At 52.5% G+C, this 26,281-nt stretch overlaps 2 protein-coding genes across 2 annotated transcripts; one reads left to right on the top strand and one right to left on the bottom strand.

Moving 5' to 3' along the window:
- The first annotated feature begins 2,076 nt into the window (after positions 1-2,076).
- On the top strand, positions 2,077-3,111 carry LOC140702838 (uncharacterized). The gene has a single exon (XM_072984282.2). The coding sequence runs from the start codon at positions 2,077-2,079 to the stop codon at positions 2,809-2,811; it is 735 nt and encodes a 244-aa protein (XP_072840383.2). The 3' UTR covers positions 2,812-3,111.
- Positions 3,112-6,751: 3,640 nt separating this feature from the next.
- SIPA1 (signal-induced proliferation-associated 1) lies at positions 6,752-26,253 on the bottom strand. The gene is made up of 15 exons (XM_078382249.1): positions 24,059-26,253; positions 22,082-22,206; positions 21,543-21,731; positions 21,012-21,186; positions 20,373-20,476; positions 19,824-19,981; positions 17,623-18,220; positions 16,722-16,996; positions 15,469-15,696; positions 14,564-14,654; positions 13,326-13,488; positions 13,063-13,161; positions 11,928-12,006; positions 10,480-10,561; positions 6,752-8,069 (listed from the first exon to the last, which is right to left on the bottom strand). Exons 1-15 carry the CDS (start codon positions 24,960-24,962, stop codon positions 7,917-7,919), a joined length of 3,423 nt encoding a protein of 1,140 aa, XP_078238375.1. The 5' UTR covers positions 24,963-26,253; the 3' UTR covers positions 6,752-7,916.
- Positions 26,254-26,281: the final 28 nt, after the last annotated feature.

The following is a 26,281-nucleotide window of genomic DNA, read 5'->3' as shown; positions in this document are numbered from 1 at the left end:
ATTGTCTGGCATCTGCAAGGGGGCTTTGCAGCTTTATGGAGATGGGGGTCAGTGGGGGTCACGGGCTGGCGCGTGTCTGGGCTTTTCAGACCCACTCCCCCTGCTTCCAGGGGGAGGGAGCGATGCTCGGGGGGGGGGCATTTCAATGGGCCAGGAGGCCTGCCCTGGTTCCTTCCCCACCCCTAGGGAGCAAGGGGGCAGGGGTGAAAGGGGGGAAGCACAGAGTTCCCCCCCCTCCCGGCGTGCATGTGCGCATGCAAAGATCCAAGACCCGACGGGCCTTCTTGGACACAAAGAGGCTGAGCAGCACAGCTGAAAAATAAAATAAAAAACTTGACCCACAACTGTCCCTTGGTTTGCAATTGTGGCCCCATGAGCATGGGGTGGGGGGTGCGTTGGTGGACATTGATTTCTTGCAGGAGACTCGGGGGGGGTGTTCCTAAGTGGGGCTTTAAAACCCCCCACACAAGAGTTGACCCTTACAATTTTGCAAAATTTATCAGATATCCAAAAGTGGACGGTTTCTCTAATCATTCTTTGGTCTTGGGTCTCCCTCGGCATTTGGGGGCCTTTTCCACCCCCCCTCCAAATAGACCAGGAATGAATGGGTCTGAAGAGTCCTTTCGTGCAAAATAAAATAAAATAAACCTACCTCTTCTCTTAGGGCCTCGATCCAATCCAGCCTGAATTCTCTCTCTCTCTCTCTCTCTCTCTGGAGGTCGAAATGCTGAAGCGGAGTCTGTCTTCCTTTGGGCACCTCGCGTGAAGGCAGGATCGTGTCCGGAAAAAAGACCCTCACGCCGGGAAAGGCGGAAGGCAGCAGCAGGAAAAGAGGAGGACCCCAATATGAGATGGACGGACCCCTTCAAAGAAGCCACAGGCTTAGGCTTGCAAGAGCTGAGCGGGAATCAGAATCGCACGGACCGCTGCGGAAAGCCGGCGGGCCTCTCGGATGGCGTGGGAGGCCACAGGTGGCCCCACCGGTTCCCGCATCCTTTCCGGATTGGCAGCTAAAACCCTAAAGGTTTTGGGTTCCGGGTCTCTCAAAGACCGCATCCTCCCTTTATGCTTGGGGGTTAAGATCATTGGGGGGGGGTTCTCTCCATCCCACCACCTTTACAGGTACCGACTCTGATGGAGAGACAGCACAGAGCCTTCTCGGTGGCTGCTCCCGGAGACTCTGGAACTCCCCGCCACTGGAAGGTTGGGACCCCCCATTCTTGGCTGTCCTTCCGCAAGCAGGAAAATCAACCTTTCTCTTCCGGCAAGCTTTCCTGGCCTGTCTGAGCAAGGTTTTTAAACAGGCGGCTATGGCCTGCTTGCTAAACGGCAGACTTTTAACCCAAACAACCCACCTTTTCTCCAGAATTGGGTTTTTAAACCTTTGGAATTGTAGAAGGATTTTGGAACCTGGATTTCTTACCCCACCTTCTTGTCCTTTTTTTCCCCCCTTCCTTGGAAAAGACTCCAGGGAAAGGGTTAACCCCCCCTCCCTCTCCAGCCCATTGAGGCTGTCAGCCTCCAGAGGGGGGGGTCTCCCTCCCCTCCCAGCCCCCTCCCCTCCTTTTGTGGCGGGCGGGCGGCGTGTGCCACCCCGTGCCCTCCATCTGCATAATGGCAAGGCCCACGCGCCAGCCAGGGCCGGGGTGAGGGGGGAAGCGCCCATCTGCCACCTGGTCCCCCCCCCCCACGGGACCCTCTGCCACGCAGCCAGCCGGACGCCCATTGGCTGCCCCACACCAGCCATCTGCAGCCTCCCCGCCCGGCCTCGGCACAATAGGGACCCAGGCCTTTATAGGGCGAGGGGGGCCGGGTCGGTGTGGCAGAGGCCAGCTGGCTCTGGGGCCGAGGAGGTAGAGGCTCACGCCGACGAGGACGCCGAGCCAAAGAGAGAGAGAGAGCAAGGTCTCAGCTGACCCACAGAGGAGGAAACCGACCACTTTGGTTTGGAGCATCTCCGGACCCGAGCACCCCCCACGCCTGAGGCCCACTTCTGCCATCTTGCCAAGACCCGTGGCCCTAAGTGGGCATCTGAGCACCGGACCCAGCATCCGTCCGCCTTCCGGTGCCTCCAAAATGCCCCGTGGGTTCCTGGTCAAGAGGACACGGCGAGAGGGCCCCGCCAGCTACCGGGTCAGAACTCTGCCCGAAGACCCGGCCCAACGGACGCTGCTGAAGGCGGTGGGCCTCCCCGAACCGCCAGCCTCTACCCAGGGCCCCCTGCGTCCGGTAAGCGCCGCTCTGCTGCCGGCCAGCTGCCCAGCGAGAGGCGTCCATGCGGGGTCACCGACCCCTGGCGAATCCGCTCCGGCCTGTGCGGTGGCGAAGCCGGCTGCCCCGCTGGCCAAGAGCGCCGGCCCGGCCCCCAGGGAGGCGCTCCCAGCCGTGGTGTCGATTCTGGGCGCCGTCGTCTGCCAGCTGTGCCAGGAATCGTATCCGGGGCCCCTGGCGTTGGCCCAGCACTCCTGCTCCCGCATCGCCCGGGTCGAATACCGGTGCCACGAATGCAGCAAAGCCTTCAGCTGCCCGGCCAACCTGGCCTCCCACCGCCGCTGGCACAAGCCCCACGCCGGCGGGCCCGTGGGGGGCACGAAGGAGAACGAGAGCCCGGAGCCGGCCGGCGCCCACCCGGAGGGGAGCTACCCCTGCTCCCACTGCCCCAAGCGGTTCCGGCGCCGCGTCTACCTCTGCAAGCATCTGGCCCTCCACAACGTGGCGGCCACGGCCACGGGGCCGGTGCTTTCCGAACGCCAGCGTCTGCACGGCAACCTCGCCCCGCACTGCGCTTCCTGGCCCGGGAAGCCGTTTTGAAAAAAAACGTGGATCTCCCACGGGGGCCACCACCACCACCCGGACCGACCACGCCGGGCTCGGCGAGAAAAAGAGCCATCCTGACCACGGCGGAGCAGGCCGGACATCTGCACAAACTGAGCCCAGCTAGCTGCATCTTAATAATAATAATAATAATAATAATAATAATAATAATAATAATAATAATAATAATAATAATAATAATAATAATAATAATAATAATAATAATAATAATAATACATCAGATCTACCAAAAAATGGCAGTATTAGGATCAGCATACATATTGCATAGATTTTGGACAGATACTTTGGTTTTTGGTTAAAACTTGCTTCGGTTATCTGATGCCAACCCATGTTTTCGTAACTTTGATCGTGTTTGGTGTTTTTGAATAATAATAATAATAAACTATTTTAGATCTGCAGAGCGATAAGGGACAACACCCCCCTTAAAGATCCTTAAGTCCAGCCCTTGTCAAGGAGGCAGAAGGGATTCGAACTCACAACCTCTGGCCCCACCGCTGGAGAGTTGAAGCGCCGAGCTATCCAGCGATTCCTGCTCCGTTGCACCCGCTTACCGAGGACCAAAACCACGGACTTCTGTGCGACTCGAAACCTTGCACGGATGCTCGGAAATTCAAAGGAGGAAAAAGACGCCCCGGGCTGGATTTGGTGGCTTCTGAGGACAGAATACTCTCCCCCCAATTTTGCAACGAACAGAACTGGAATCCTGCAAACGGGGTCGACGCCAGACACGAACCCCCGGGCAGCCTTCTGGCTGGCATCTTTCCAGCTGACACGAGAGGATCGGAGTGCGGGGTTTTCCGGACACGCACCCCGCTTTTTGCCCACGAGGTGGGAAAAGGACCAGCTTCAGAGGGACAAAGAACAAGCTTTTCAGCTGCTAAGGTTATATTTGGGGTGTGTGTGGGGGGGAAGAGGGCGGGAGGTGTAGATAAATAATTTTTATTATTATTAATCTGGCCGTTGACACCAGGGACGGAAATGGTGATTTTGTTAAGAAGGTATTTTTTAAAATAAAACCAGTTTTATGTCATTGCTGTGTGTGTCCATATGTGCAGAAAATTTTGCACAACTGGTTGTGTGCAGGTGTCTGTTTGTGTGTGTGTGTCCTCAGGGTATTGCCTGCCTCTGAGGCTCTGAGTTCCAATTCAGCCATTCCTCCAGAACCTTCCGGAAGCCAATCCAGATCAAGAAAGGAGTGCATTTGAATAAGAGGGGTGTTTGTGTGGGTGAAAATGCCGTCTCACACCTCGCGATCCATCATGAGAAAGTTCCTAGATCTCGCCTCTGCTCACTTCCACTATTTTTTTTTAATTTTAAATTACAGGCCGCTCTCGATTTCCACGTTTTAAGAGCGGCGGGTATTGTCGGTTTTGGGCAGTAACAAAAACAGCCAAAACTGAAACACCCACTTTGATCCCATTTATTTAAATGCTGCTTCAAAACAAAACACAAAATTCGCCCTGCTCCCTTACGGCTCCAGCGAATGCAAGCCAGGCCTGAGATGTATTTCAAATTTAAAATGGAAAATGTTTAACTGTGGAATATGGCCGGGATATGAGGCCGGGAATGGATTTTTTGCTTCTGTTTAATGTTCCTCTTTGGTTTCATTTCTGTCTGGCCGCAAACCACCTCTGCATCTGGTCTCCTCCGGAAGACGGATTATAATGTAACAGGATCGCCACCCCTGGCGTTTGCCAAATTCTCTCCAAAGTTTGGAAAGTCCTCCCTCTCTTAAACCCAGACATGCACATTGTAAAGAAACCGGGAATCATCATCCGGGCTACTAAATACCCACCAGGAGCGCAATAATCATCTCCCCAGAACCCAGACCCGCTTCCTTTTATCCCCAAAATGATATAAAAGCTCCATGTGCTTCCTTCGTGGCACAGAAAAGGCAACCTGCACATACTCGGAAACACTTAAAAAAAAAACTACATGACATTTACCTAGATTTCAATTCCCTTAACAGGGAATCTAAAATTGTACACTGCTTAACGGGAGTGAATTTTCACGTGGGACGGCTCTGACTTCGCTTACAGAACTGAAAAAAACAACAATACACAAATCCGTGGCTTGCAAACTCTTGGATTTCATCGGTTTGGCTGTTCTGGCAGAGTTTAGCCAGTGGATTCTCCAGATTCTGCTAAAAAAACCCCAAAAGGAGTTCTAACCTCCTCCGGCCGATCCTTTCCTGTCTTTCTCAAAAGGCAAACAAAGGGGTTTGCTTCCCCCAAAGCATTCTTTAAACAATGACAAACTTCCTTGTTGTGAGCCTTTGTGATTACAGGGTGGGCACAAGTAAACACAAAAGGGTGATCTACCGAGGTGTGGCATTCTTGCGGGCAGAAATTGGGGGTTTTTTTGCCTGCAAGCAAACCTTAGGCCTTCCGAGAAAGCCAGCCGCATCACGCGCACAAACAGGCACCGATCCGAAAGCCTTCCAAGCGGCCGCCTCCCCTCCCTGCTGAACCTCCCTCCTTTCTTGCGGCGCATCATGCGCACGCTAGAACCATGCGCGTCTAGGCTAGGGGCAAGGAAGCCACATCTTTTAAAGGCAGGCCAACTTTTCTTGGCCGACAAACCCACAAATCGCGAGTGCCCAAGAAGCAACTCCCAACAGAGAAAACGGAGAGATCTGTTCGGTCCAGAGGCTTGCGTGCTTCCCCCCATCCCGGCTTCCTGTAACTTGAGCCTTTAATTATTCCATGTCCTGCAATCTGGGTTGATCGAGAACAGATCCTGCCCCTCCTCGGTAGGGCTACCATCCAAGCCTTTGAAAAGTGCAACCCCCCCCCCCCATTTTCTTTTCTCCAAGGCTAAACCAGCCCAGTTCCTTCCACCTTTCCCCATAAGGCTTGGTTTCCAGCCCCCCCCGCCCCGATCCTCCTTCTCGCCCTCCTCTGAACTTGTTCCAGTTTGTCAACATCTTTTTTTAAAGTGGGGTGCCTGGAAGGAGACACAAAACTCAAGATGTTCATACAGGCGGACTAGCACCTTGCGGGATTCGGAAACCCTTCTTCTGTAAATGCATCCTAAAATCGCATTGGCCTTTTTTGCAGCCACGACCACAAGGCTGGCTCATATTCAGCTTGTGATCTACAACCTTTCCAAGATCTTTCTTGCTCGTCGTATCCCCCAATTTGTAACTGCATTTGTTTCTTTTTTCTCTCTCTCTCCAGGGTGCAGAATTTTGCATTTCCCCCCTTTTTCAGGGCAGGAAAGAGCCATACAGAAAGGGCTTTTGTGTGTGTGTGTGTGTGTTCTTCTCAAAAAGACAGCCCCGTGCCAGGAAGATTTTGGAGGGGGGCATATCTGAGGGCTGAAGAAGCAGAGCGGAAGGAAAAATAAACCAGGAGCTCTAAAGCCCTGGAGGCGAACGGCCTGAATAATCAGCCGGATGCATGCGTGGAGACAGAGAAGGAGGAAACTGTTTCGCACTGGGAGAGGGAACAAGAAGAGCACCTCCGAGGAAGATAAGCAGTCGGAAAAGCACCAACAGAGTCCCATAATATTGATTATAAAATGACTCTAGCCAAAACCTAAGATTAGCCCACTTAATTACAGGGCCTGCAAAGTGGGGGGGAGAAAAGGGCAAAACCGCTAAATACATGTCTCTGGGGAGCATGTTTGGGCAAGCACAGCATCCTCCCATCGGCCGTCCGGAAGCGAACCCTTGCAATTACACAGGCCATACGGGCTCTGAGATATTGCCAGCAGAGGTGGGTGGGTCGAAGCCGCGGCCCACGGGCACCCAGTGGGACAGAAAGGGTCAGTGGGGCAACGAAGGAAGAAGGGGGATTTCACCCCACGCGGACACCGCCCCTTCCACGGGCTGAAGCCCACCTCCGTTCCTACTCCCCCCCCAACCAGCCCTGTCCTTTTTTTAAAAAAAAAAGAAAGGAGAGCAAAGCCACGGTGTGGCTGCAGACCGAAAATTTATTGCACAGGGAGGGGGTCCTTCTAATCTGTACATTCAGTTCAAATGGCGGCAGGGGGTCTGGGACAGGCAGGGAGGGGGGGTCGGAAGGGGAGCCTTCTCCTCTCCAGCTCCTCAACCCGCTGCATCCAGACACCAGGCGGGCAGGTGGGGGGGTGGCAGGACCAGTTCGATGTCTGGGGAACGGGGAGGGAGGGCAGTGGGAGGTGTTCATGGATAGCACCGCGGGGGGGGGGGAGGGATTGGAGGAGACGGGACTGTCCCTAATCGCCCCCCCAATCGCCCCCGCTAGGAAGACTCCACAGGTCACAAGGAGAGACGAAGGGGGGGTCCCGCCACGGACAGAAAGGGGGTGTCATGTCACAGCTTTACAAAGGGAAATAAACAGAAAACTTCACAGTTACTTCGGCATGCAAAGGCGAGGAGGGTGGAAAGCCCTCTCGGCCACCCAAACCAGTGCTAGGATTTGGGAGGGGATGGAGGAGGAAAGGGAAAGATGCTCCAGGGACCTCTTGGGCCACGCTCCGACCTTCCCCCTGGACATCTCTGCCTACTCGGGGAAGGTGTGTGTGTGTGTTTACATCACCCACCGGGCACGCCTCGCTCTCCCCTGCCTCTGAGATGATCTGCAGTTATTGCCTGGTGAATTATTATTATTATTATTATTATTTCTCCCTGTGACAGGGAGGAAGCGTCCCTGGACCAAAAGAGTCACGGAGTAGGAAAAAAACGGACGCAGGACGACAAATTTCCAGCCTGGGGTTTCCGGAGAGGGTCTCAGGCTGGCACGGGGAACGAGGAAAGGCGCGCCAGATGTGGAAACGAAGCCGGTGGATGCGCCTCGATAACCAGGGTGCAGGCTTGTCCACAATTGGGAGCCGGAGGGAGGGAAACAGACCCGTCTTGAAATATCCGGCAACCCCTCCAGGCCGACTCACACAGAAAGAGTTCCGTTTAGGGGTGTGTGTGTGCGTGCGGGGGTGAGGAATGGGGTACAAACACACCCACACACCCGGTTGGTCAAATGTCTTCGCTTCGGCCCCACGTCCATCGTGGAAGCGGCCGAAACAGGGGACCTGCTCCGAGGTCTACCAGGGTGAGGAGGACGAGGAAGTGCAGGGAGAGGAGACGGCTCCGGGAGACGTCAGGGGCAGTGGGGCGGCGTTGGGGGGCTGCCCAGCATTTGCGTGACCTGGCTGAGCCGCGCGGCGGCCGTCTCCGAGGCCTCCTTCAGCCGCTGCGTGTTCTGCTGCAGGGTCTGCACTTCGGCTTGCAGGGCGGCCTTCTCCGCCTTCTCCTGAGGAAGCAAGGAAATTTGGGTCAGAAATTTGGATTATAACGCGGGAGAGGTCCGCCAGGCCTCCCGCCCTTCCGACCCCTGCCCCACGATTCGGATCGGATTCAAAGCCGGAGGAGGGCCGCGCACGCCGCATTTCGTCCGCTTTTAGAGCAGCGGTTCCCGAACTTGGGTGTCTCCCCCCCGCACGGCGTTTATGAACGGCGACTCCTGGGAAACCCGGGACCGCACAGCTGCAAGGCGGAGGTTCCTGGGAGTCGTAGTCCAAGAACACCTGGATGACCCGAGGCTGGGAACCCCTGCTGTAGAGGAAAGACAGGATACCGACGCGACTCATAAACAAGAAATAATTTTAAAAAATACAGTGGTGCCTCGCTTAACGAGCGCAGTGTTTAACGACGAATCCGCATAGCGACACATTTTTTGTGATATTGTGATGTTTAAATAGGGTAAACATTGCATTGCGATGATCAGTAAGCGTTTCGCTTACCGATCTTCGCATTGCGATGTTTTAGAATAGCTGATCGGCGGTTCCAAAATGGCCGCCGGATCAAGAAAATGGCCGCCCGCAGCGTTTTCGCGCCGATTCCTCACTTACCGAGGCGGCGAAAATGGCGGCCCTATGGAGGATTCCCGCTTAGCGGTGAGTTTATCCCCCATAGGAACGCATTAAACAGAGTTTAATGCGTTCCTATGGGGTTTTTTGCCCTGTATAGCGATGTTTCCGGATAACGACGATTTATCCGGAACGGATTATCGTCGCTATGCGGGGCACCACTGTATAATCGTGAGCCGCTTGGAAGGGTCTGGTGCCCAAAACAGTGAGATCTATCTTTTACTCTTCACAGAGAGAGTTAACTGCAATATAGCTCAGTGGTCTGATTCAGAGGTTCGGAGTTCGAATCCCCCTGTGCTTTGTTGGCAGGGGCTGGACTCAACAACCCAGAGGCTCTCCCTTCTTAGAGTATGACTTTTTATACCCGTTTCCTCCAAAGTGGAGAAGAACGGAGAGCGGATACAGACAGGCAGAAGGCACGCTTCGTCACTGTTTCCTGCTTTGTCACCCCGCGCCCACGGCTCCCAACGGCTGCGGCGAAACCTTGCGGGTAAGCAGGTCCCCGAATGCTATTTATTTTGATAATCGCAGCCCGGCTGTTCTGTATGAAAACAACAGGACATAAAACAGCGGGAGCCGTCCTTCTTCTTCGAAGGAAAACCAAACCCCCCGAACCATCCAATCATCACAGCGGGCCGAAGGAAAACACCGAAAACCCACATCCTGCCCTCTTGAACCCACCCGCTGGCGGAAGCCGTCCGGGCACAGATGAACATCTGGAGGAGCAGAAACAGAAGACGCACAAATGCAGGGCCTGGCGCGGCTGCCATAGGACTCAGCGGTCTACGCATCTGACTGCACACCCCAGAGGTTGGGAGTTTGAATCCCCCAGCGGGGCCTGCCTGACAAGGGGGCTGGTTTTGACGATCCATAGGATCCGTCTTCCAGCTCTACAGTTCTCAGATGATGATGATCACCATCATCTTCAACAAATCTTGCCTGACGGACTTGGTCGGACGCCACTCCGGCAGCAGGTTCTGAAAACAGCCACCCCGGGTCATTTTTAAGGAGAAAAAAAGGGTAGAAAAAAATATATTTGAAATCAATAAAATACAGTGGTGCCTCGCAAGATAGTTACCCCGCATGGCGGTTTTTTTTGCTAGACATTGACTTTTTGCAATCGCTATAGCGATTCGCAAAACAGCGATTCCTATGGGGGAATTTTGCTGGACAAGGTTTGGTCCCTGCTTCGCAAACCGATTTTCGCTAGATGACGATTTTGACAGCTCCCTCCACGCTCGCAAAACGGGTGTTTTCGGGACCTAAGCTTCTCAAGACAGCGATTTAAACAGCTGATCGGCGGTTCGCAAAGCGGCTTTCCTATGGCCAATCTTCGCTAGACAACGACGATTCTTCCCCCTTGGAACGCATTAAACAGGTTTCAATGCATTCCAATGGGGAAATGCTTTTCGCTAGACGATTATTTTGCTAAACAGCGATTTCAGCGGAACGGATTATCATCGTCTAGCGAGGCACCGCTGTAAAGGAACAAATTGACGAGAAAGGACCCAGAACTTGCACAGCAAACAGGGCCCTGGGGATTCTGGGACGCAAAGGCTTCTCGAACTCCCAGAAGCCTTCGCCAGCAGCTGGGCGGGCAAGGATTTCTGGGAGATGCAGTCCAGGCATATCTGGGGGACCCACGGTTGGGAACCTTTGTGACAAACACGGGACCCTCGTTGAGAAGAGATCCGGTGGAAGGCTTAGCAGAGCAAGAAATCGGTATTTTCTCTGCATCTAAGTTTGGTCTGGTCGCCTTTCCCCCCCTCTTCTCTCTCTCTCTCTCTCTCTCACCCTCTGGAGGTCTTCCTGCAGCTTCTTGAGGGTCGATTCCAAATGCAAGACTTTGTCGGCCAGGCTCAGATCATGCCGGGACCTGAAATGGTTCACAAGAAGAGGATGAAGGATGAAAATGGCAACATGATGTTCCGCTTTTGCAAAGATGGGGACACACGCGCCTGCGACCCACCCAGGCTGGTGGAGGACCAAGACCGATCCTCCACACCAGCCCTTCCCTGCCGACCTCACGATCCAGTCGTTAACTGCCCCATACTACTATTAATTTTATTTATTTTTGCTTAAACCGTCTCTTCTGTTGAACGGGAAAGAAGAAACGGCCAAAGCAGGAGTGCCATTGAACATGAAGAAGTGAAAGACCCACGACTACAGAAGAACCACACAATATAAACATTTGACAGCCATCCAGAGGATCGTAGAATAACGGAGTTGGAAGGGGCCTCTTAAGGCCATCCAGTCCAACCCCCTTGCTCAAGGCAGGAATCCCAATCAAAGCAGATCGGACGGAAGGTGGTCTAAATTTCTCTCGAACTGCCTCCAGTGCTGGAGCGCTGACCGCCTCCCGAGGTCCTGGGTTCCCGTGTCGTCCCACTCGAATAGTTAGGAAGTTTTTCCTGATATTCAGCTGAAATCCGTCTTTCTGTACTTTGGCTCCATGCTTGCGTGTCTGGGGTTGATCGAGAACAGATCCTTCCCTCTCCTTGGCATGACAGCCTTTCAAGTCTTTGAAAACGGCTCTCCGGTCAGCCCTCGGTCTTATTTTCTCAAGGCTAAACACGCCCAGATTTTTTCAGTCTTTATTAATGTGTAGGATACACTAATGCCGAGGAAGGAAGCAGACAGGAGAAGCCAGAGTTTGGGGGAAAAAAGGCTGTTTCCCAGACTATAAATGCCATTCTCCATAATTCAGAATCTTTCAGAAATCATTAAAAACTCTGCTATTACGGCAGGCTTCCGGAAATCCTTCACCCGAGGAGAGGCCGCTGGATACCACGTGCCACGAACGGGGTCATAAACGCTGCCGGCTTTATAAATTAGTTTTAAAACACGGATTGAAGGGGGATGGTCGATTTTGTTTTTATTTTTAATTTCTACTTTAGAGGGTTTGCTTTTCACACTGGTTATTCTTGTCAAATTTTTTCAAAATTTATTCATTCATTCATTCATTCATTCATTCATTCATTCATTCATTCATTCATTCATTCATTCATTCATTCATTCATTCATTCCATTTATACCCTGCCTATCTGGTCATATTGACCACCCTAGGCGGCTAAATGCTGCGAGCCGCCCCAGCGTGGCCTCCTCATCGGAGGTGCAAAATAATAAGAGAAAATAAAATAAAATACGAGGAAAAAAAAGTCAAACACCTCAGTTGTTCCCTATAAGGCTTACACACAATAACGCACGCATACACACACACACAAACAAAAGTTGTTTCTTACTCTTCGTGGTGTTGTGGCTGACTTGGCCCTCTCGGGACGGCAGTGCAGAAAGGATCCCGGTTTTCTGGGATGTGCTGGCCTGGGGACGGAAAAAGAGAAACACGCAGGTAACGACGGCAAGGACAGATCCTGACAGATAGAGCCCTCCTGCTTAGGAAGGCTCCACAGGAACCCGGAGACCGAAGGGCAGAGATGTTCCGAGGTCCAAAGGATCAGGTCGGAGACGATGGGGAAAAAAACTTTTCTCTGCCGAAAACTCTGGCTAGTGAAAGATGATGGGGTTAGGCTTATAACCCTGTTGCCGAGCCGAGCAGGCTACACTGACCTAGAATCCAGTCAAATAATAATAAATACAGTGGTGCCTCGCTTAACGATTGCTTCGTATAACGAAAAAAATCACTTAACGATGGCTTTTTCGGAGTGATCTTGTGCTTCACTTAACGATTTTCCCTATGGGCGATTTTCGCTTAATGATTTTGGGACCATGCTTCACTTAATGATGACAGTTTTAGGTCCCCTTGTTTCGCTTAACTTTTTTTTTACAGCCCCGTTTTTGCTATTTTTAAAATATTCTAAAATGTTTAAAAAATGTTTAAAACGCTTGGAATCGTTAGTGCACCTAATAAAACCTTCATTAACTTAATTTGGCTTTGTTCTGAGTCTTTTTGAATTTTTTGTGAATTATTTCCCCCCACTGAAATAGGCTTCAATGCATTTCAATGGGTTTCGCTTAACGTTTTTTCCTATGGGGATTTTCGCTTAAGGATGGTAATCCGTTCCAATTGGAACGGATTATCCGGTTTTCAATGCATCTCTATGGGAAATGGTGTTTCGCTTAACAATGTTTTCACATAGCGATGTTTTTTTTGGAACCAATTAAAATCGTTAAGCGAGGCACCACTGTAATGGGATCAAACTACAGGAAGCCAGATTTCGGCTGAAGATCGGGAAAAACTTCCTAACTGTTAGAGCGGTACGACAACGGAACCGAGGACCTCGGGAGATGGGGAGGGCTCCAATGCGGGAGGCGTCCAAGAAAAAGCAGACCTTAAACTCACACCTTGGAATCAAAACTCTGCAGCAACCCCCCGCCCCCTGGAAATACATCCCCCCCATCCCCATTTCCAGCTCTCACCTTCCCGGGAAAGAGCTTCGAGGATGCTGTTGCAGGCCGATGCCAGGTTGGCGATGGATTCCCACTCGTCTTCCAGGGACTCGCCGGCTTCGGAGAGGACTAAATGGAGAGGATAACCTCCTCAGACCCGTTTCCCCCCCTCCCCGCCACTTCCAATAAAGCCCTCGTCGGGAGCCTCTTCCACCCTTGGGAAGTTTGGGGGGGGGTGGAAGGAGAAGAAGGGAAGGCGATCCGGGGGTGAGGGGTGGAGAGAAAGCCCTTACTTTTGCTGATGGAATTCCGCAGGGAAAGCGTCCGGGGCAGGAACTTGTCGGATTCGATGGGCTCAAAAGGGGGAGAGGTCTTTCCCCCGGAGGGCAGGGACCCTTTGCCTTCTGGATCTGTGACGGGGACCTTCCTGATCACAACGGGATCGGCCGGATGTTGCTGGGAGAAAGGCAGCCGTACATGAAGAAGGGCTTCATTGTCATCTTTCTGGTATCAAATGGGTTTCCCTGGTTAAAAGTCACCCTCTATCTATCTATCTATCTATCTATCTATCTATCTATCTATCTATCTATCTATCTATCTATCTATCTATCTATCTATCTATCTATCTATCTATCTATCTATCTATCTATCTATCTATCTATCCATCCATCCATCCATCCATCCATCCATCCATCCATCCATCCATCCATCCATCCATCCATCCATCCATCCACCTACTTTCCTACCTACCTACCTATCCATCTGTCCACCTACCTACCTACATACCTACCTATCTGTCCATCTATCTATCTATCTATCATCCATCATCTAGCCACCTACCCATCCATCATCCATCCATCCATCTACTTCCTACCTACCTACCTATCTATCTGTCCACCCACCCACCTACTTACCTACCCACCTACCTACCTGTCCGTCTATCTATCTATCCATCCATCCATCCACCCATCCATCATCCATCCATCCATCCTGAAAGATATTTAGGACATTCCTTGAGGGGCTTCAGCTCTCTGCTTTGACTAAATCAAACCTTTATACAAGAGAACCCCCCCCCCATATCTGTGGGGGATTCTTTCCAAGCTCCCTGAGGATGCTGAATACCTCAGATAAGAATGACCACCATAGATAGCATGGTGAAAGCAAACAAATCCAGAAAAAAAGTGTCTTTACATGTATTACCAGAATTGGCCAGTAGAAGGAGCCAGAGATCAAACTACTGCATGTAACAAGTCTTCATAGCATGGTCTCTAGCTCTCTCTAGTGGCCGGTTCTGGTAATACATGCAAAGATACTTTTAAATATTTTTAGTATTTTAAGACTGTGGATAAGTGAAACTGTGGCTGCTGATCCAACCAATAAGGGGGCCTTACTGTATACTCATTGTAATTAATTTAAACACTGTCTTTTAATTGTCGCAATCCACCTTGGGTCCTTTTTAAGGAGAAGGGGGTGGGTTTAACAATAGTTTAAATAAATAAATAAAACCTCTGGGGTTGAATGAAATACTTACTGTCTCCTGTTCTGGGAAGGGCTTGGGGGTTGCAGCCAAGATGAGATCCGGGGGAGGTTTGGGCACTTCATGGACATCCTGAGATGGTATCCTGTGGACAAAAAGACTGGGGGATTCAGATTGTTGTTGTGATGTTTCATCATCTCACTCCAAGCCATCCTAATAGGGCTTTCAAGGGAAGTGAGATATTTAAGGATTGGCTTTACCAGTTCCATTCCCCCCTCCCCTCAGCGAGCTTCCATGGCTGAGCAGAGATTCGAACCCAGGCCCCTGGAATCCTCATCCGTCACTCTTATCCACTGCAACGCACTTGGCGAGAGCCGAGTTCAAATTCCTGAGTGGCTGCCGGCCAGAGCCAACTATACGGAACTAGATGGAACCATGATCTTAAGTTGGCTGCAGGGTGACAATTTCCATTTTAAAAAAAATCAAAATTGCTGCAGGGGCAATGTAAGGTTTTAAAAAAATGGATGGTTAAAAATTTAAACGACATTATTTCAATCAATTTGATTTTTTTAAAAATCATTGAATTTTTATCTAGCTTGCTTGATCGTAAGGTAATTTCCTAAAGCCCCTACTTACGATCCAACTTCTACTACAGTAAGATCCCCGTATCTCCATGGGATTCGTTTCAAGCCCCCCGTGGATGCTGAGAACCGTGGATAATAGCAAACACCATAGACAGAATGACTAAAGAGGGGGAAACCTACCAGAAATAAGTATTCTCACAATTGGCACCATCTAGTGGCCAATTCTGGTAAATACATCATGAAAATATGTATTGTTAGCATTTTTCTTTTTATATTTTCCGGCTGCAGATACTGATCCCGTGGATACGGGGGTCCTACTGTAATCTAGAATCTAGCAGGGGTGCCTGGTGGGGGAGGAGGGAGGAAGGGACGCACGGGTCTGGAGGCCCTGAGTTTCGGTCACTGTGGCTGCGCAAAAACTCGGTCCTTTCTTCTGCCAGGCTGTGAGGGGGCCCGTCCTGCAAGGAGAGCGAGTGCAGGAGCTGGAGGGTGGCGGGTTTGAATCCCGCGTCGCTCTCCGGCCGGGTCAGCTCCGTCTCCCCGGCGGGCGGCTCGCTTCGCCTCTTCTCTTGCAACGATTTTTGGTACAACTCCGAGAAGCTCCTGCCAGAACACAAAGAAGAACAGAAAAGAGGAAGTCAATGTGTGTGTGTGTGTGTGTGTGTGTGTGTGTGTGTGTGTGTGTGTGTGTGTGTGTGTCCACCCCACCCGGAGTGGGTTTGGGCTGCCAGCCTTCTTCGAGACCCCCCCCTCCTTCCGGGAAAAATAATAATAATAAAATTTGTTGAAATTGCAATTCGTGGGAACCTGCGAAATACACATTTTCTGTGAGAGGCACAGGGGCCTCTGAACAGCTAACACCAATTAAAAAACACCCTTTTTCCAAAGCAAAAGTGGACTTCCAGACATATCCAGTAGAACCCCCCTCCCCGTACCCGCGGGGGTTCAGTTCCAAAGCCCCTCGTGGATGCAGAAAAACGCGGTTTATAGCAAACGATCGCAAAAGTTACGTATGGTCTGGTCTCTGTCTCCCTCCAGTGGCCCGTTCTGGTAACTTCATGGTTAAAAATATACATTTTGGGAGATTTAAAAAAAAAATTAAAAAATATTTTCAGACCATGGGTCAGTGAATGAGCAGATACTGGTCCCGCAGATAAGGAGGTCCATAGTTTTTTAAAAACATATTTTGGTGCCTAAGGGGAGGAGAAACTGCTAAGGCTTCTAAAGTTCCCTACTCTTACTTTACAGAAAGTCCCACAAGGCCAACGATTCATAATTTTGAACTCTTTCTGTGGCACGTCTTCATAGTTTTGAACCCCCCAAAATCATCTCCCCTAGGCCGGAAATACAAAATGGGGCTTCCTTCATTTTTCACGTATTCTCTAGCTCTTACCCCATCGTTTTTCAGGGCTACGTAGATTCCAGGGGCAAGAAATACACACTTGAATTTTGCCCAACCTTGCATTGAACCGGAGAACATACTAAAATGACAAGCAGAGCCTGGACGGGGCCCAGCCTGGCCTGCAGTGGCAGGGAGTTCCAGAGGCTCCGGGAGCAGCCACCGAGAAGGGCCCTCTCCCGTCTCCGCACCAGACCAACCAGTCCTTCCACCCACCACGGACACTCGCCTCCTGGGTTTGCCGTTCTCGTCAGGCGGCACGACGGTGATCGTGACCTTCTTGGCCGTACGAAGAAGCTCCGTGGTCTGGGCGTGGCTTAAGCCGGGCAGCGGCTTTTCACAGACACGCACCAGCCGAGCCCCAGGCTGGAGGCCGGCCTTCTCGGCAAAGGTGAAGCGCTCCACCTCCGTCACGAACCCCTCGTGGTCCATCTGGAAGCCCAGCTGCCCGACGCCGTTCCGCAGCAGCGTCAGCTCCCGGGTTTCGCACCCTCGGGTCACCAGCTGCCAAAGTCGGGGGGGGGGAGAAGCAGAGAGACAGAAGGGTCATTCAGAGTGGCGGGGAAGTAGGTTCGTGGAAAACAACATCAGCGACATTCCCTCAAACCAATCCCAACTTCTGACAACCCTTTCCGTGGATTGTTTTAGAAGTAAGGCCACGGGAATCGGTTCCAAGCCCTCCACGCGGATGCTGGAAACCACGGATACAGGGAACACTAGGTATTGCATCGCCTCCGGTAGCCTCTAGTGGTCCGTTCTGGTAATACACCTTGGATACCCGAGTTTCTGCATTTTTAAGAAGAAATATTGACAGGCAGCAGGTAAGTGAAACCTCGGAGACTGATTTTGTTGATAGGGTGCTTCTGCTATACTCAGAAGGGGTTGACCATTCTCTTCCTCATCCACCATTTAAATAACAACATGTCACAAATGAGAAGGGAGGGAAACATTGCAGATTCTTGTTGGGAAGGCAAGAATATAATCCTAAAGAGAGTGCGCTCCTCTCCTGACCAATAACAGCAAACCAGCCTGACGGATCTAAAGTTTAAGAAGGGGGTGAAAGACCCCCACGGCCTGCAATTCAGCACAGCCGCTCAAGGGGGGCTCCACCAACCGCGCTGAGCGCTCACCTGAAGCCGATGAACGATGTCCCGGATGTCCGTCGCCTGGCCCTCCTCGACCCGCATGCAAATGTAGTCCCCCGTCTCGTAGTAGAGGTCCAACGTGCAGGTCTCCGAGAAAGTCCACGCCAGGATGTCCCTGCACGAACAGTTAAAGACCACTCTCTTCTCGCGGGCATCAATGAGGACTAGAAACTCTGCAGAGATGCCAAGTAGGCACCGGATCTCGGGAGCTTTGTTCTCCGTTCCCCGGCTACCGTCCCGGGCCCAGACGCCCCACACCAAGGCTCCGGCGCTGTGCGCTTCGGCCCCTTTGGGCGCCTTCGATTTCTCCCGCTTCTTGGCGGCCAAAGCGATGAGCGCCAGGCGGGAGGACGAGGCCTCCAGGGTGCTGGTGGTGACGTGGTTGAGCGCCAGCTCCCGCAGGTACTCCTGGCGGGTGCGGGTGGCCATGGCGTGGAACTTCCCCGACCGCTCGGCCGCGTTCTCCGCGTTGATGGCTTTGGCGAGCAGGAGGTCCCGGAAAGCCGGGCCCTTCCGGAAGCAGTTCTCGGCGGGGATGAAGGGGCCGAACGGCGGGATGTCCTTGGTACAGCTGACCGCCATGCTGGACGTGGCAGGGTCCCGGGTCGAGAAAAGGAAAAAGGTAGGCCAGTGTCACTCATTGTCAGATGTTTACTGTATTTTTCAGTGTATAAGACGCACCCCACTTTTCTAACCCAAAATTAAGAAATCTAAGTGGGGCTTAGCAAGTGTAGGGGGAAAGGGATCAAAGCCCTGCAGGATCGCTTTGATCCTTGCTTTCCCCTCCGTTTGGTTTTTCTCTCCTCCGCTTACTTCCGTGTATAAGACGACCCTCAATTTTTAGCCTAAGGATTTTAGACAAAAGTATAGTCTTATACATGGAAAAAATACGGTAATGCCCTGTTCCTCCCCCCCCCCCCCAAATAAGACCTAACCTGAAAATAAGCCCTAGTAATGATTTTTCAGGAGGCTCGTCATATAAGCCCTACCCCAAAAATAAGCCCCAATGAAGTGAAACCCCGTCCTCCACCCTTGTGCAGCAACCAGAAGAAGAGGACAGGACTGTCTTTGAATAAACGTAGACGGTTGTACATGAAAAAAAATTCCCCTGAAAATAAGCCCTAATGCATTTTTTTCGAGCAAAAATTAATATAAGACCTTGTCTTATTTTTGGGGAAACACGGTAATCATCATCATGATAATTTCTGAAATCTGCAACTGCTTATAATACTCTGATTTTTTTTTTTAAGCCCAAGGATGGGAATGGCTGCTCTAACCACTAGGCCACCCTGGCTCTTTAGAGGCTACGCAAGGCGGTCATTTCTGGTTCTTTTCGGGCACGGCCAGGAAGACGAGGAGGAGCAAGAAGCCAGAGGCCTCTGAGCAAAGCCGCCAAGGGAACGGGATCAAGGATCCGGAGTGGGCGACAACAGGGTAAAAACATCCGGACGTAAGAGAAATAGGATCTGGAAACATCTGGTTCTCATGTCTCGCCGCGCCCTCTCCTGGCAGACGGTGGAAGTGACACACGCATGAAAAAAATCTGGGCTGGAGAGGATTTTTTTTTTATAAAGTGGGGGCATTTATCTTTGGGTGCAGGAATTTCAGATTTCAATTTTTTTTTTAAAAAAAGGATAGCTCAGGAATAGAATGATTATGATTTTCAAAATGGGGAAAACTCATGCCTCTATGCATAGCAATATCTTGACTTAGGCATTATATGCCCACCCACTAGAGTTAGACCAAGCGTTGGGCTACGCCAGGGCCAGTCTGATCTCTATTCATGCACTGGAGGTAGACCACTCCTCGTGGGTCTTTAGTGAAGATACAGTACGCCCCCCTTTATCTGCAGGATCAGTATCCACTGATTCACTTATCCACAGTTGGAAAATATTAAAAAGGTTCAAAAAATAAATATCCCAAATAGGTATACTTAATGATGAAGCAACCAGAACTGGCCACTAGAGGGAGCCAGAGACCATGTTAGGTATAAGATTCATTATTATAATAGTGTTTGGTATCATCTGCATGTTTCAGTATCCACGGCTGAGGGGGCAGAGCTGGAACAGCCACTCTGCAGATACAGGAAGTCTACGAGGGACCTGGCCGTTCAAACGCGGTGCTTCTTTTCCCTCTGAAAGGGCCCGCTTCACACTGCTCAGGGTCTCCCCCGCCTCCCTCCTCACCTGTAAGTCGTGTGGTCTTTACACGCCTCCCGCACCCTCACCACGATGAAGACGTGCTGGAAGTGCGAGCGAATCGTGCGCGGCGTGAAGGGGAGGGCCCCGGGCTCCTGGAAAACGATTGTGACGATGTCGTTCCCGATGTGGCGTTTCCTCAGCAGCTGTGAGAGGGAGAGGGAGGTGAAAGGGGGTCACCCGGAGAAAAACGGACACAGCGTGGCAGGACGTAGGCTGCAAATTTAAAATCTGAGCCTCTGCCACGCCTTCGCTTCAGGAATCGTCCGCTCCAAAAGACTGGCGGCTCTTTCTCTCAGACTTTGGAGGACCACCGCGTTCCTCCGACTTATTCCCCCCCTCCAAATTTGCTGGAAACGGGATCCCTAGAAGGTTTGGACGGGGAGCCCAATTCGAATCAGGGGTCGGGCGAGCCGATCAGGGTTGCGACGGGTGTAAATTCCGGCTCGCGAGTTCCGTCCCGCTTGAGCCCCAGCCGCTCCGGCTGTGGGCCCGAACTTGAAAAACGAAAGAGAGAAAGAAAAAGTCCATGCCCACCTGCTGGCGGTTGTTCGGGGTGTAGGGAAGCATGGTGGAGACGTGGAACATGATCTCGTAGTCCTGGTATGTGGTGTAAAGGGAGTGGGTCCCCGTGGAATCGGCTGCAAAGAAGAGGGGGGAACAGACGGACAAACGGGATTTCACTGAGCCCCGCAGGAACGGCTGCACACGCGCACGTCCCGGGTCACCCCAGTGATAAACAGGGCAATATCTACATAGGTCCCTCCTGCATATCCTTTTTTATACTTCCAGTTGTCTTGGGAAGGGCCTGTCCATCAAACCAGCAGCTACCAATCCTTCCTTCCCTGCCTCTGGATTCAAAGAGAGCCCCGCCTCTCTGCCCAGAGTCTCTTTCCCTCTCTCTCGTTTGTTGTTGAAATCAGCCCCGTTTGTCAAGTTTGCTGTCTGATCCCTCCGCAAACCGTAAGTAAAGAAAATCGTGTGCAATTTTTTTTCTCTTACTAATGTCTCAGGCTTAACGAGGAAAAGGGGGGGGGTTCAATTACTAATGTCTCAGGCTTAACGAGGAAAAGGGGGGGGGTTTCAACTAATCCTCTGTGAATCCCTGCACATCTGCTGTGCAAGGAGAGGGATTTACCCAAACGTTCAAAACCCTGCGACAGCTCCCCCACTTACTCTTGGTGTCTAGCTGCGCCCGGTACTTTTCAAAGCCTCGCAGGCGCACCCGGTCGCCCAGAAGGTCCAGGAAGTCCTGGAAAGCCGGACTCGCTTCTTCGTTGTTGTACATGTCCTCCTCGGAGCCCTGCCCAGCCTGACAGTATAACACGCCGACTTTCCGCTGAAAGCTGAGCTGTTTCCGGGAGGAAGAGGAGGAAAACAGGAGGAAGAAAAATGAACAACCTCAACCCATCGTTTTAATATTTTCAAATGGTAGATAAGGCAGCGGATACCGATCCCGCGGATACGAGGGGTCCTGCTGTATCTCTGCCCGTTTTCGCAACCCAGCAAGCGAAATTTCGTCCAGAGAATTTGGGGCAGATCGCATCTCACATTTCAGAGGCCCCGAGGTGAGGCAGACCTGGGGGGCGTTTTAACGTCCTCCACCTCCAGAAAATGCTCAGCGGGCAGAGAAAAGCCCGTCTCTTCCGGACAGCGGAGATCCTCCCAGATGGAAAGCTGGTGAGCATGTCCGACGGGTCGACTCACCCCCTGCTCATCGAGCTTCAGCAACGTCTCCGGGACTTTTGGGGAGCTGGAGGCCAAGCGGAGACACTGGAGGTTCAGTTCGGGCATCACGTGCTCCAGCAGCTTCTTCGGCGGGATGCCACGAGGGGTGGCGTGGCGGGCGGCCAGGGGGAGGGCGTCCTCCAGGATGGATCCCCGTAGAGTCCGGAGCTAAGAGAAAGAAAGGGAAGGGGGAGAAAACCACCCCCCCGGCAACATTTGACATCGCTCTGCTCCAAAACCGTGCCTTGGTGGCCTCACCACGTGGCCCTCCAAAGCGTGCGCGTGTTTTTACCAAATCGCACCCTCTGCCACTGACTTGCTATGCACGGCCTTGGTCATGTCACTGCACCTCAGCACGGGAGGAACAACACGCTCCGTGCTGCTTTTGCTCCCTGCCTGCCCCCCCCCGATGCAAAGCCTGACTTGCTGGGACAGGGTTCGAGACCTGCTTCAAACCCTTGTGTGTGTGTGGGGGGGAAGAATGCTTCTCCCACGGGGCCCACGGGGCAGGGACCCACCTGACTCGTCCGTATGATGAGGCGGTAATTGAACTGCGGGCCGGCGCTTCCCTCTTTCTCCTCCCGCCGCAAGGAGATGGCCACAGCCCCAAGCTGGTCGTCCACCCCGAAGAAATTCTGGTGCTCTGGGTGGGAAAGGAGAGAAGGAAGCTGGCTTTAAGATTCTAGTCCTCAATGAGTCAGGGGACTCACTAAATGGCTTCCATCTCTCTCTCTTTAAGCCTGGATGGTAAAATATACCATTGCTTTCAGCTTACGGAAGAAAAAAAGACAGGGAAGAAATGGAACTCGCATGCAGCCTGGAGAAAGTGTGGGCGGGGCCTTTCTGGGGAGGGCTGGCTGTCCATCTATCCAGCACTGACCAATCATTGTCTCCTGCTCGAAGAGAGCCCCGCCTCTTTGCCCAGTGTTTTTTTCCCCTTCTCTCCAGCCTGCTGAAGTCCGGGAGCCTTGCTGCTCAAAGCAGCCATGTTTTAAAGCGTGCGGTTTTTGCTGGAAGGAAATGACACATTTTATTATTTCTCTTGCTAATTGTCTCAGAAGGAGTTGTCGAGACTGGAAGGGGGGGGCCGTTAATGAGAAAAAGAGGTGGAACCTGAAGCGAATTCTGCTCTGTGAATCCCCCGCACGTCTGCTGGCGGCACAGCTAGACGAGTCTAACCAAAATCTAAAATTCTGTAACAGAATGGCCACCTTGGGAATAAGAAAATAAAAAATAAAGGAACGAGATAGTCCTACGGCGGGGGGGGGGGGGCAGATGGTCCCTTCCGAACGAGTGCTAAAACACATAACATGGAGCAGTTCTTCTGCCAGACTAGGACTCGTGTGAGTTCTGGGTTCAAATCCCAACTCTGCCACAAAACTCAAGGGGTGACCCCTTAGGTCCGTGACGCTCCCTGGGTCTGGCCAGCCTCACGAGGCTTGCTGTTATGATGATGAAAGCTCATCAGAGGAGGAGGCAGCATAGAAATATAACAATCCCTCAGGGGTGGGAAAACAGGTCGCCTGCCAAAAGCATCTCTGTGTTCCTAAGGTCATTTGAAAGCCAGCCATGTTAAAAAAATAAAATAAAATTCAAAATAACTTGAGTAAAGGGGGTGGGGGAGGAGGAAAGGAGTAAATTCCAAAAAAAAAAAGACTAAAAAAAAGTGATTTCCTGGATGAGGAGGTGTTGGGGGGGGGGGGGGAGAGCTAGTCCCAACCTTGTCAAAATTGTCCCGGAAGTAAACAAAAAATGAAATCCTTTTCTACCCCGTTTGATAGAGCCATTGCGCCTCCTGCTGTCGGTTTCGAGAAACAGCCGGACGAAACGTTGCCTACAAACGACTCGAAAGTTTCCCTACTTTGGCGACGTAGACCAATACGCTCCGGGATCTGGATTCGAATCCCCGCTCGGCCAGAGGAAACTCACTAGGGGGTTTGGAACGGGTAAAAAAACCCCACTCCTTAAAGAGCTCCCTAAAAGTCAATTCCGATTCGGGAGACCCTCGACCACATCTGGCTGAAAAACCAATGCTTTCTGCCCGCCAGCTGTTGGGGAAGCTTCAGGCTGAATTTCCCGCCCGCTCCAGATGTTCACAATGACCTCTCCTTCCTCTATAATTCTCCTATACCTCTAGTCAGGAGCTTGAGTCCCGGGACTCCCTATCAAACAAACAAATTAAAACTGACTCAAATCTGGGCTCGACTCAGTTTTAATTAATTTATTTACGTGCTTATTTATAGGTCGCCGTTCTCCTTCTCCAGAACCTCACGTCCTTAGAAAGGTATAAAAATACAAATATTTTCCAATGGCTCGAATCGTGATTTGCAATCCACTCACCCACCCCTTCCTTTTTTCCGCAGGGAAAAAATAAATTTTTTTTAATAGGGACTCTGACTTTGGGGAGGGTGACAGGATGGAATTCGAACTCGGGACTCGCCGCTAAAGACTCGCCAACATACACACACACACCGCCGGCTCCGGAGGCGACTCACCCTTGCCGTAGAAATGCTTGCGGTAGTAACAGGCCCCGAGGTCGGCGTACTCGATGGCGTGGCCGGCGCGGGTGGTCCTCTGCCCGTAACTTTCGCGAGGTTCCTCCAGGACGGAGACGGCCATGTTGGGGCAGTGGAAGCCGGCCAGGGACCCTCGGTGCTGCCCGATACCCCGCTCCGCCTCGCCCCCGGCCTCTGCGCGGAAGCAAGGGCAGCTGAGGACCAGGCACCCGCCCGTCTCCTCGCCTGGCTCGTCCTCCGACGCCGGGGCCGCGTCGGCGAGGCGGGACTGCGAGGCGGCCGAGGCCCCCGTGGTCACGTTGCCTGTCTTCTCGGCTTCCCGGGCCGCCTCGCCCGGCTCGAACAGGATGCTCTGGATGTCGTAGTGGGCCAAGTGGCGGCCCCACACCGGCGTGGCCGCCTCGGGCGCCGGCTGGAAGGCGTCCCCCCCGGGGGCCGGCCCGTCCGCCTCCGCCTCCCACACCTCGCGGGTCGGCAGGCCGAGGAGCAGCAACGGGTCCCGGAAGCGCCGTGCCGTCGGGCTCCCGGCCCGTGGCTCCTCGTGGCTGTGCGCCCGGGCCCGCGGAGGCCCCGGGCCCTTCGTGGCTGCATGCGGGACGCTGGGATTGCGCTGAAGCCCAGCCGGGGCCCCGGGAGAGCCGGAGGGCGGAGGAGCGGGACCCGCGCTGGCCGGCTCCCCTTCGCTCAGGGTCACGTCGCTGTTGCTCCGATGCATGAGATAGCTGCGCCACGGGGAGGTCGGCGGAGGGCCGCTGTGGCCCGGCGGGGTCCCCTCGGCCAGCTGGGGCTTGGGGGCCCGGAAGGCGTCGAAAGAGAGCGAGGCGAGCGGCGGGTGGTTTGAATGGCGGCGGAACTTGCGGACGAACAGGTCGTCCGACTGCATCGCCTCCGGCCTGTCAGCTGGTCTCTTCCCCTGCCCAGGCCACGGGTTCGGGAACCGCCACCTGGATCCAGAGAACCTCCGACGAATCAAGGACTCAGGAAAGAGGGGGTGGCCTTCTCATGGGGTGGGAAGACCCCTGGGGGCCTGCCCATAGGGGAAGGGGCTCCCAATCGTCTTTATAAATGCCGCAGCGACGTCCGTCGGAACGCCAGCTGACCTCCCGCCCGGCCGCAGATAGACTCCATGGGAAGGTGGAGGCTCAGCGCCCGCCATTCCCACCTCCAGGAAGATCCGGAACAGCCAGGATGAAGCAAACCCGTCTCAGCATTTTTGAGCGTTGGTTTCCTGCAAGGGAAGGAGAAGCCAAGACAACATTTCCGTTCAACCGAATCCGTTCAACGTATTCAGCGTGCGTTGGAATCTGTTCTCGGACCCACATCTTGCGGGCGGAGGTGCCTACCCAGAAGTATCGCAACCCACTTTGAAAGCGTTGAAGATCTTGCAGCCTCGCATGCTGCCTTTAGTAGTTGTGGCTGGGAGGGCCCTTTCCAGCCTGGGGTGGCTGTCAATCTATCCAGTGCTCACCAATCATTCCCTCCTGCCTCTGAATTGAAAGAATGCCCCGCCTCCCTGCTCAGGGATTATTTCCCTCTCTGTGGTCTCACTGGTGGTATTCTGTTGAAGTCTGTTGCTGAAAGCAGTCAGGTTGGTCCATTTGCTGTTCAACTGTAAGTAACGAAACCTTTATTCTTTCTCTTACTAAGAACGCCCTGCCTCTCTTACCAATGTCTCAGAGCGAGTTATTGAGACCGGAAGGGCCAGATCATGATTCACTTATCCACGGTTGGAAAATATTAAAAGAAATACAGCAGTGCCCCGCTTGATGACCTCGTTATACGATGAAATCGCTTGGCGATTGCAAAACGATGGTTCTATGGGCTATTTTCGTTTGACGACGATTGGTTCCCTGCTTCAGGAACTGGTTTTTCGCATTACAACGGTCAAAAACACCTGATCGCTGGGTTTTCAAAATGGCTCCCCGCTGTTTTCAGGACTGATTGCTCGCTATACAGGCATTGGAAAATGGCCGCCCTATGGAGGATCTTTGCTGCACGATGACGTATTTCGCCCATTGGAACGCATTGAACCAGTTTTCAATGCATTTCAATGGTGTTTTTTATTTCACTTGACGACGATATCGCTCTACAGCGATTTTGCTGGAACGGATTATCGTTGTCAAGTGGGGCACCACTGTATCTTAGAAAAATGTACTGTATTTCTATATATGAAGTTACCAGGACTTGACTCTAGAGGGAGCC

Source organism: Pogona vitticeps, chromosome 15 (assembly GCF_051106095.1).
Source record: "Pogona vitticeps strain Pit_001003342236 chromosome 15, PviZW2.1, whole genome shotgun sequence".
Classification (NCBI taxonomy): Eukaryota; Metazoa; Chordata; class Lepidosauria; order Squamata; family Agamidae; genus Pogona; species Pogona vitticeps.
The sequence above is the reverse complement of the archived record's forward strand: the minus strand, read 5'-3'. Positions and strand labels throughout refer to the sequence as shown.

Excerpts from the sequence above, each read along its gene's own strand:
- LOC140702838 (XM_072984282.2), top strand. The coding sequence starts at position 2,077 with ATGCCCCGTGGGTTCCTGGTCAAGAGGACACGGCGAGAGGGCCCCGCC.
- SIPA1 (XM_078382249.1), bottom strand. The coding sequence starts at position 24,962 with ATGCAGTCGGACGACCTGTTCGTCCGCAAGTTCCGCCGCCATTCAAAC. Across the intron at positions 19,982-20,372 it reads CCCCGAACAACCGCCAGCAG|CTGCTGAGGAAACGCCACAT; the intron begins GTGGGCATGGAC and ends TCCCTCTCACAG. Across the intron at positions 12,007-13,062 it reads CGAAGCTCTTTCCCGGGAAG|GCCAGCACATCCCAGAAAAC; the intron begins GTGAGAGCTGGA and ends TTCCGTCCCCAG.